The 10,480-nt window shown below is 51.0% G+C and overlaps 4 protein-coding genes across 4 annotated transcripts; 2 read left to right on the plus strand and 2 right to left on the minus strand.

The window, feature by feature from the left end:
- Positions 1-17: 17 nt before the first annotated feature.
- On the minus strand, positions 18-1,808 carry TrAtP1_011147 (uncharacterized protein; the record flags this gene model as incomplete). The annotated part of the gene is made up of 6 exons (XM_066114986.1): positions 18-204; positions 408-521; positions 678-733; positions 917-1,075; positions 1,275-1,671; positions 1,759-1,808. The coding sequence occupies 6 exons, from the start codon at positions 1,806-1,808 to the stop codon at positions 18-20; spliced, it is 963 nt and encodes a 320-aa protein (XP_065971083.1).
- Positions 1,809-2,395: 587 nt separating this feature from the next.
- On the plus strand, positions 2,396-4,934 carry TrAtP1_011148 (uncharacterized protein). The gene is made up of 3 exons (XM_014093310.2): positions 2,396-2,795; positions 2,905-4,111; positions 4,231-4,934. The coding sequence occupies exons 1-3, from the start codon at positions 2,691-2,693 to the stop codon at positions 4,674-4,676; spliced, it is 1,758 nt and encodes a 585-aa protein (XP_013948785.1). The 5' UTR covers positions 2,396-2,690; the 3' UTR covers positions 4,677-4,934.
- A 143-nt stretch (positions 4,935-5,077) lies between these two features.
- On the plus strand, positions 5,078-6,365 carry TrAtP1_011149 (uncharacterized protein). Its single transcript, XM_014093311.2, has 3 exons — positions 5,078-5,733; positions 5,797-5,932; positions 5,999-6,365. Exons 1-3 carry the CDS (start codon positions 5,344-5,346, stop codon positions 6,205-6,207), a joined length of 735 nt encoding a protein of 244 aa, XP_013948786.1. The 5' UTR covers positions 5,078-5,343; the 3' UTR covers positions 6,208-6,365.
- A 30-nt stretch (positions 6,366-6,395) lies between these two features.
- TrAtP1_011150 (uncharacterized protein) lies at positions 6,396-6,873 on the minus strand. The gene is made up of 2 exons (XM_014093312.2): positions 6,673-6,873; positions 6,396-6,615 (listed from the first exon to the last, which is right to left on the minus strand). The coding sequence occupies exons 1-2, from the start codon at positions 6,792-6,794 to the stop codon at positions 6,528-6,530; spliced, it is 210 nt and encodes a 69-aa protein (XP_013948787.1). The 5' UTR covers positions 6,795-6,873; the 3' UTR covers positions 6,396-6,527.
- Between the last annotated feature and the right edge of the window lie 3,607 nt (positions 6,874-10,480).

Below are 10,480 nucleotides of genomic sequence, written 5' to 3' on the forward strand. Positions count from 1 at the left end.
AAAATCGATGGGATCGATCAGGACGCATTGCCTACTAGCCAGTCGTGGACATCTGCGCCGAGCCCCTGAAACCCCTCCCTTTGGACCTTTGTCGTGGCCAGGTGGACGGCGAAGCTCAGCCCGTGGCTGACATGCCAGGTCTTGTTTCGACAGACCAGGCTGTAGAGCATTCCCGCTATGAAAGTATCACCCGCTCCTACCGAGCTAGACGAAGACGTGTCAGCTGCTGCGGTGCCTCAATGCTGCTCTGTGCTGCTAGCGGTGGTGGTGCTCCTCACAAAAGACTAGCAAGGTTGAGTCGCGATAATCGTGTCCAGCCAAATGGGGAGGACGGCACGGGAAAAAAAGAAACGAGAGGAAAGGGAACAAAAGGGCAATCAAAACGACCCTCGCCGGGTGTAACCTACTCGACGACAGTATCGGACTTTGCGCGGCTTTCCACGGGACAGTGGACGACCTGTTGTTTGGCGAGCTGGCACATGGCGGCTCCGTCTGCACCCCAAGTGCAGAAGGCAAGGGACCTATTGCGAGTCGCATCAGTCGAACGACCATCTCCTATCAGCGGCAAAAGACGAGGAAGAAGAAGAAGACGAAATGCACATTAGGCAAAATAGGTTGCAGCGCCCCCCCAGTACATGTACATGTAGGCGGACCTTTCGTTGGAAGGGCATGCTTACGCTTTCTGCTGCTTCTCGCTCATGAGGCAAGATTCGGCAGACCCATGACCAGAGTTCTATGCAGATTAATCTGTCAGCCTTTTTTTTCTCTCTTTTTCCGTATGCCTTGTCCTCACGGTCCAGATTTCTCTTCTCCTGAATTTCCGTCCTGGAGCCCCCTTTGGCAGGTAAGAGCCGGGGGGGGGAGAAACACCAAGAAGAACTTTGCCCAGCTTCCTCTGTGGCGCAGTGTCACATACCTCTGCCCAGGACTTGGAATAGAAGACGACATTGGCCTCAGCTGCGAGCTCGCGAAGGCCGTCCCTCCCCGGCTTCTCGACTTCGATACTGACTTGCGCGTTTGGGAGCTTGTCACGTAGCGTGCGGACGCACTTTAACGTAGTGTGTGGAATGCGGCCCTGAGCTGGAGCTGTCAGACAAGGATTTGCTGCCAAGAGGGTGTCGCAGGATCAAATGCAGTGACGCTTCTCTTGCTTGAACCATCCATATGGCTGCTGCAACTACGGTCATTCGCGGCCGTCACTCGACCACGCAGTAGCAGCAGCAGCAGCAGCAGCAGCAGGGAGAGGAAAAGAAATAATTGATAAATGCACTCACTTCAAAGTGCCACCAAGTCTCGTCGTCGGGGCTGAACCTCTGCACGATGGCCTCGAACTCGGCGACTGTCATTTCTGGTAGGTCATTGTAGTTTACGAGCGTACGGCTTCCCGAATGCTCGCTACGGATGATGTAACTGCTGGCCGCTTCCGTGTACGTCTCTCGGTAAAGACTGTGCTCGAGACTTACGGGTGACGACTCACCAAATGAAGCCTTGATGCGCTGCGCGGCCGGCGATGATTTGCTCGGCAGGGGCGAGATCAGATACATGCGGATGGCATCTTGAGGCTGGACGAGCTGCTGAAGCACCTCGAGCGAGTTGGGGCAGTTGCCTCCCCGGCGAATGGTGAGGGTCGATGCGCGTAGCTTTTCGTCTTCTTCTGGGTAGTGCGGTACGCTGTTGGGGAAGAGTTAGTAAGAGTTGTGATGATTCATCGTCCATGGCCACGATGTTGCTCAGACGTTGTAGAAAGTTGGGCCTTGCCTCAAGATGGTATCTAGATAGCAGGCTCCGATCAGGATGAGATGCTTCATCGTGCCGGCGGAGCAAAGAGCTGCTATATCTTGTTCTTGACTATATCTCTATTCGTCTTGTTCTTTATTTGGCGTGTTTTTGTGTCCGTGAGACTGCTGCATGAGCTGGTGACATCAAAGTTGGGCATATGACAAGCAGTAGTAGCGGATTCTGAGGCTGAGAGGCTCTTGGTTCATGATCCACTCGCTGTATCAATGCAGAGTCAGCACAGTGATATATCTACATCGATTGTAGCTCTAGATACTTGCGTACTCGTTTCTACCTTTTTTCTTTTTTCTGAGAGTGTTGCTCTATAACCGCGTATTGTGAGACCTGATCATGTGCGAATGAGCTTTGAGAAGCTTTGATGTGGCTGTTTGCGAGATCCGACTTCCGCCACTGATACCCTAATCATCTTACTTTTTTCATCTCATCTAGCCTCGGCCAGCTACCCGGGAGAGATTCCAGCTGTGCTCCAGAAGTACACGTAAAAATATATATTGGGCATCATATCTCTGTTGGTGATTGTATACTACAGCTAGCTTGTGACGATGCATCATGATGGAATGCAGCAGCGTTATTTGGGGTAAAACCCATGTAAACGCGACATCTTGACGTGTACATACAACGGTTTTGACGGGAACTTTATGCTCCACATTTCGGCTTAGCAGGTTCGGCATTCAGCTGAGAGCACTTGCTTCCGTCGATCCTCGGATCTCGTTCCAGCATTTCTTACAAATGCAATGCCTATTCTCTCCCTTTGCTATCCATGCAATTGACAAATGAGAAGGAACCTCCATCGCCATCATCTAACCCGAGCGCACGATATCGACCGTTGCTTGTAGCACGGCATCCGGACAGTGGTGCTGCGACCCCGCGGTACCGATTTCAGCCATTACATCATGGGTCGCGAGCACGAAGAAGATGGGGCCAAGACAAGGCTCAAGCACATAACATTTGACCAGGCGAGCCTGGATGGGAGCGACGAGGACGATGGAGCTGTCGAGGTGAGTGCGAGGACGAACTACATTACCAGTCTCTTCTTTGTGCTGGGCGAAACCTCTGTCCGGGCACGTAAAGCTATGCCTCCGTCGCTGACTATTCCGAACATCACAGGTCACTTTCGACGCCGGAAGCCCATACCGGAGGAAAAGCTCGATGGTTTCGTCGGAAGCTCCTGCACCTGCGACGAAGCGCATGCAGCCGGGCCGACGAGCCGAGTGCGTGGTTCATCAATTGATCGAGGAACAACGAAAGTCCAAGGAACGATCTGCTGGCAACTCCCCCAGCCGCGACCAGTATCATGCGCATCCGATATACTCGCAGTCACATAGAGACGACGACGCTGTCGATATCAGCAGTGAGAAGAACATGGACAGAATAGTCGATTCAAAGTGCCCTGTCGACAAGCAAAAGTGCCGTGCGGTCCTGGACACAAGTTGCTTGGATGCCGAAAACGAAATAGGACAGGTGGACCAGGAGGCGTGGACGAAGGAAATGACAAAGTCGGATTCCGAGGCGGAACCTCAACAGCAAAATGACCCTGTTCATAGTCGAATGTTGACGAAGAAGCAGCTGAGTGATATGGCTTGGGGGGTTCGCGAGCTGAGCAGGCGGCTGAGCAGCATGCGCATCCGCTTCCGAGTGAGGACCATCTTTCTTCTGACAAAGATTCACGACTCGGACTTGATTGTCAACACGAGGGCCCTGGCGCAGTGGTTGCTCGGCAAAGAGCGAGATGTCAAATACATTGTGTATGTAGAGAGACAGCTCAAGACCAACAAGAGGTTTGACGCGGCAAAGCTGATTGACGAGGTGGCTCACGAATATGCCAAGGACGGTAGCGTGACAGAGGACGCCGCTCGCGAAGGCGTCCAGAGGCGCCTCCGGTACTGGGACGAGTCCATGTGCAGAACGCGACCCCATTCGTTTGACTTTGTCATTACCCTCGGAGGAGACGGAACGGTTCTGTTCGCGAGCTGGCTCTTCCAGAGGATCGTGCCGCCGGTGCTGAGCTTTTCGCTGGGCAGTCTCGGATTCCTGACCAAGTTTGAATTTGAAGACTACAAGCCAATCCTCAACTCTGCCTTTTCAAAGGGCGTGACGGTCAGCCTAAGGCTTCGGTTCGAGTGCACGATCATGAGGAGCGTGCGTAAGAGGCTCTCGGAGTCGGAGTCTGACGAGGATGATGACGAGTTGCACTACCGGCGGGATCTGGTGGAAGAGCTGATTGGCGAGGAGAATGAGGATGAGCATACGCATAAACCAGAGGGGACGTTTGAGATTTTGAATGAGCTGGTGGTTGACCGAGGTCCGAATCCAAGTGAGTTTTTGCCTCCTTTATTTTCTTCTCTTTATCGTATGTTGCCATTTTATTGCACCGTTATCGAAAACTGCGGTTTGCTGACCTGAGGTATCTTCACCCCTTTCTCCTGTCTATAGCCATGTCTTTTACGGAAATCTTTGGAGATGACGAGCACTTCACTTCGGTGCTTGCAGATGGTATTTGCGTATCTACACCAACAGGTTCGACGGCTTATAACCTCGCCGCCGGGGGCTCCCTATGCCACCCCGAGAATCCCGTCATGCTCGTCACTTCCATCTGCGCCCATACCCTGTCGTTTAGGCCAATCATCTTGCCTGACACGATTGTGCTGCGTGTCGGCGTGCCCTACAACGCGAGGACGGCCTCGTGGGCTAGCTTTGATGGACGCGAGCGAGTGGAACTGAACCCCGGCGACTACGTGACGGTCAGCGCGAGCAGATATCCCTTTGCGTCGGTCCAGGCAGAAGGGCGGAGGAGCGAAGATTGGATCAATAGCATCAGTGCCAAGCTGGGATGGAACACGAGGCAGAAGCAGAAGGGATTCAAGGAGTGGGATAAATGAAGAAAATGTTTATGGCTACTTGGGATATGCTAGGATACTAGGTACTGCATCTGCATTATATGCTGTTCTTGTCTTGTTTTGAATGATACAGGCGGGTTGTTATACGGAGTTTTGCAGTCACTACCACCAACTGCTTTTTGACGTTTGTATAATATTCAAGAAGAAAGAAAAACAACAGTCTGTATATGAGTAGTAGGTTAGCTGCCAGTATATACCTACATGTATGCAATCAGGTACTAGTAGCTGTATAGAAACATCACATCAATCTTGTTGTAGTATCCAAAGCGAGCACTTCCTTGCGCTGAAGAAGAGAAACCATGGCCCCGCCCCCACAGCGACCGTGGCGGGGCACATGGCCAATTTGTCGTGATATTGCAACCCCACGCTAATTAATGTCCAGCGCGCATCTCTGTTTTCGAAAAGTGTTTTGTTATTTTTCTAACTTTTGTGACTGCTTCAGTGATTTTTTTTGTGTGTCCGTTGGAATACAGTTCAATCGATTCAATTGGACTCTAGCACTTGTTTTTTGATTCCTCATTAGCGTCGTCAGCATCAGCATCAGCATCGTCCAGCTCTTTAGTGCTGAAAACCCCAAGTTTTTCTTCAACTCCCAACTTGAAGCACAACCCGAGAGAACAAAAAACAACAACAACAACAAACCGCAAAAATGGCCTCGTCCCTCCCGCCCGACCTCTTTGACCAAACCACAATCATCTCCCTCCTCTCGACCCTCGCCATCGTCCTCGTCGCCTACGCCACGTCGCGCCTCGTCCTCCCCCGCGCCACAACCTCCGCCACGCTGCGCTTCCTCTTCATCTGGCACCTCGCCGACGCGCTCTGCCACTTCATCCTCGAGGGCAGCTTCCTGTACCACTGCTTCTACTCCTTCATTCCCGCGGCTGAAGCGGCGGGCAAGGACCTGGTGCCCACGCCGTATAATTTCCTCGGATTGGGGGATAGCAGGGTCTATGGCCCGCAGAGCGGCGGGGATAATCCGTTTGCGCAGCTGTGGATGGTGTATGCGCGGGCGGATAAGAGATGGGCGGGAGCTGATCTGGTGAGTCTTGTGCTCTGCTGAAACATTTGATATGGATTGTTTGCCAACTGAACTATGAAACAGGGCGTCATCAGTCTCGAGCTTTTGACCGTCTTCTTTGATGGACCCCTGGCGGTGTACATCTGCTACCTGATTGCAAAGGGAAACCCCAAGGCTAGCATCTGGATGATTGTCCTGGCGACTTGTGAGCTCTACGGAGGTACGTGCGCTGTGTAATCATCCTTTGGAGAGATGGTAGACGATGCTAATGAGGACTCGACGCTAGGTTTCATGACTTTCTGCCCCGAGTGGCTCACCGGCAACATCAACCTCGACGGCAGCAACTTCATGTACATGTGGGTGTACCTGGTCTTCTTCAATATGCTGTGGGTCTTTATCCCGCTGTATGCGGTTTGGTACTCGATCAACGACATCTCAAACGCCTTTGTTGTGCGACAGGCTGTCAGAAGGACGGCGAATAAAAAATTCGATTGATATCAACAGTCGCGTAGGTATATATTCTGTGATTTGGGATTAGGAACTGTATCTCACAAGAGATGGAAACTCTGTGATTTGAATTGTGTGACCGAGATACAGGATATATAGTGTTCAAAAGGTAGAAATGAGATCAATTTACAAACAAGTATCGCGTCGAATGTCACAGTCACAGGAAATGTTCAAGGCAAAGATGTAGGTCCCAAATTGTATTATTGAGCTATGACGGGGTATCGATATTCATGTCGCGTAGACACTCAGCTGCGGAGTTGTTCCATCCTGTGTAATTCCACCACAGTTGCTCTCATGGTCGTGGCTGTTTAGATAGCCTGCTTGTGGGCCTCGCCCTTGGCGTCGTGCTTGCTCTCGTCCAACTTGTTGCCCAGAGCGTCCTTGGCAGCGGAGGCGCTGTGAAGAGAATTGTCAGTCCGTGTCGTACCATTACTAGATGATGAAGAAGCTTACCGAGTGCCGACGGGGGCATCAGAGTCCTTGGCGACCTGCTTGTTGGCCTCCTTCTCGGTGCCAGTAGTAGCCTGCTGGACCTTCTCGGAAACGTAGTTGGCACCCTGCTTGATGGAATCCATTGTGATGGTTTGTTTGGTTTGTTTTGATTTGGTGTGGAAAGTTTAGAGGTGTGTTGAATTGAGGTTGTGATGAGATTGTGATGAAGAAAGATTAAGTTGAGAGATGGGGGGACGGAAGAGTTTATATAGACCTGAGGAGAGCGGAAAGGCCAACGAGCCACACGCCTAGAATAGCTTTGACATGGCATTCACTCTTTCCCCATGCATGTGAAGCAGGAACATGGCGTCATCGAATACGTATTCCCCCTCCAAAGCTTGGTGAACAACTGCAAGCAAGATGGAGTTGATGTAGAGCCGCTGCCTTGATGGCGGGGCAGGTACTTGTGAGCTTTGCTGCTTGAACCCCGATTGACTTCAGATCACGGTGGGTTCTTGCCTGGAGAGCATGTAACACTCGCTTCCATCATGAATCATTGAGCGTAGATACCCGCTTTGCGCCGCACAGGCTGCCTTCTCATACGCAACACGCAACACTGAGTGAATACAGGGCGTTTTGGGTAGCTGTTGGTGAATATGAATGACATCACGACGAAGAGGGCAAAACGTCACTGCTCGTGTGAGCTGCCGAGTAAGTCGAGGTCTGTCTCCATCTGCCTGCGAACAGCCTGCATGCTGTACTCAAGCTTATTTCTCTCCATACAGCGGAAAGCGGGTCAAATCATCAAACGCGCAATGGGTCGAATCGAGTGCCATGCAAGCTGCGAGCAGATTAAATGAGAGATGTGGCTTGTGGCTTGTGGCGGCTCCATTCAAGCAGCGATTCGAGCTCTGTCAGTGGACGCCGCCACGTGTGGCGCCTGCAGTTGGAGCTGCGGGATGTCGAGATGTGGGGCCACCGCAGTGGATGACGTCGTCGTGGCATAATCGCTACGATGGGCTTTCCTCTGTGAGATCGAAACTCGTCTGCGCTTTCTGTGTTTGCTGGGTCCGCTGATGCTCGCATCGAGATCTGCAGGACCCGGCCGGAATGTTCACTCCGGAGCATCCAAAGCGCAGCGCATCGGTTCTACGAGGCCTTGGCTCTTGAAGCTTGTTTGCAAGTTTCTTTGTTTTTGCGGGCAGCTTTGGCAGAGGCTACAAGCGGGCTATCCTGGCTTGCTTGGCAAACTCTTGTGCAATCTCAATCTCATATTCACATGCTTGCCACACAGAAGACCCCGAAATTAGAGAAGGTAGAAGATGCCAGATAATCGTTTGCTACCGAGTGTTACTGAGTTTGGCAACCCATGACGCCACGATGCTCATCCTAACTCTTTGGAGAGGGGAAGCGCCCTGCTCTCGCTGTCGAGAGCCGATGGCTGACGAATTCCTTGCTGATGGAAACTCCGCACACGGAATCAGAGTCACGATGGCAAATGTCGGGTTTCAATTTTGGGATTCCGACAAAGTTGTCACGTGGATTGCCGCGGGAAGATTCTATCAACCTGTGTACACGGTTGTCGTCTTACCATCTGATGATGAGTGATTTAAGTGTAGCCTTTCGATGTCAAGTGGCATATTGGAGCGATAGATTCCGGCCTGGTGACTACCGTTCTTAGAAAGCAGACCATTGAAGAACATGGCCAAATTGACTCGGTTCTTAGTCAATACTTTTATTAGCTGCCGAGGACAGTGCTGGCCATTGGGAATCAAGAAATCGAGCTTCTAGAACCATGACAAGGGTGTGAGAAACAGAGAAGTGTCCGTGCGGATAGCTTCATGGCTTGGTCCAATGTGCACGAAGATGCCATCATTTCATCAGAGGCCTCGCCACTTTTGAACTTGGGAATGGCGATGGCCCATCTCCTGGGACAGATCTAGCCTTGCACCTGGTCCAAACGATGCGGATAATAACCTAGACCAGAGGCATGTAGTATCATGATAACCTGATGATAGATCGAGACTTGCTTCCAAGTTGCCAGATCTGGTATCTTATCAACGATAAAGAGAAGCAACTCATGCTCTACTCTGCTATTGGTGGTACGTCCATTCAACCCTCAGTAACAGAGTATACTAGACCCACTGGCTGCTCAGGCGATGGTCTCATTGTCACTTATCACATCGGCCTAGGTATTTACAAAGCCAAGGCTACTTAGATAAGCTTATGAAACCACCCAACACTGACAGTTCCAGCTTATCATCAGTGATGAATGCCATATCACCTGGAAAAATTGGCCAGTGGATTTTGTCATAAAAACTGCCCCATTGTTTACGTGGAAGAGTAGCCGGCTAACTTGTAATAGTAAGCATGCAGAAGGCTCACTGGCCAAGTTTTCAAGATTATTCGGTATTGCTCCTGTCAAATTGAAATCCAGATTCCACGCACGCGTAGTACAGGTATACAAGTCAACAACTGCTCACCACATTGGTCTCTGACTTTAATGTTATTTTCTTGTCCAAAAATGACCCGCAGCCATTGAGCCAGCTCCCGGCACCAGGGGTTCTCCGCCAACGACCCAAGCCATTTCGAGCATAGCGGCACTCCCGCGTCTTACCGCATCCGGGACCAATTCGGTGACTGCCTACGGCAATAGCTTCAACTCGTCGAACCTCTTACAAGGGCTCCTGACTTTTGAAACTCGAGTTTGTTCCACGTCTGCTTCAACCCCGCCGCTACCGGCCCTTGGGAAACCGCCATCACAGCTGACGCCAAGATGAATACGGGTAATGAGAGTGATGTCTTGGTGAGAAACGCGGCGATAAAGGAACATGTGGCAAAGCTTTGGAGGCGGCGACCGAATATGCCCTATTTGCGCTTCTCGGGTTATCTGGCTGACGCAGCTAAGAGACGCCACAGGGACTCGGTATAGACGGATTGTAATGTTATCCAGATGAAGGGGTCTGTTTCCTTCTTGGACGACTTCTTTTCATGCATCACATTAAAACCACTACTGCAGCAGTAGCAGCATCCCGTCAATAGTCCATATCAGGGCCTCATCTGAAAAAGGACGGCGTGAGGGCTTATTGAAAGCATGAGTCCGTAATCTCGACGGTCAATATACTTATTATTTTATCCCCCCCCTGGCCAAGACGATGGCGTCAACTCCAAGTTGGTGTCGATTGAAACACAACACCCATGTCCCTCTGGAATCGGGCTGTGTCCCTGTATCCTTTCTCCCATGGCTCGTCCGGATCTCCATAACCCGGTATTCCTTGCTCTTGACTTGTTTCTTTGCCCCACAATGTTCTAACATCTCAATCTTCTCGCCTTTCCCTCTCTTTTCTCTCTTCTAGGTGTTTTCTCTTCTTACCTCTACCAGCTCTGGTAGCGATCCCTTGGCGTCAATCTGGAGTAGATTGTGTTTCTGCCACTTCCTTTCTTTCTATATTTTTTTTCCATTTCTTTTTCTTTTGTGTCGATTTTTCTTTCTTGTGGTTGTAGTCGTCTGGACGGCTGACACCACTACCGTTTTATACTTGGGTTATTTGAGTAGAGAGAAATTGGGAGCACTTGCAGGCATGCGGCTCTTACCTCTCTGAGCCTTTTTTTCTCTTTCACTTCTTTGCTCCGCAGGACGATAGCAACATTTTCTACTCTCGCCCCTCCCTATACGACGACAACACAACTCGACTGAAATAAAGAGTGTCGATGGCGATCTGAGGCGCGGCTCGCTGGGGGGCTTCGACGCCGGTGTTAGTTTCTACCAACTTTCTCTTCTCTCGCTACACAACGCAACTAGGGCCGTAAAGGGTCGACCAAGGCAACC

The sequence above is a fragment of the Trichoderma atroviride genome, chromosome 6 (assembly GCF_020647795.1).
Source record: "Trichoderma atroviride chromosome 6, complete sequence".
Taxonomy (NCBI): domain Eukaryota; kingdom Fungi; phylum Ascomycota; class Sordariomycetes; order Hypocreales; family Hypocreaceae; genus Trichoderma; species Trichoderma atroviride.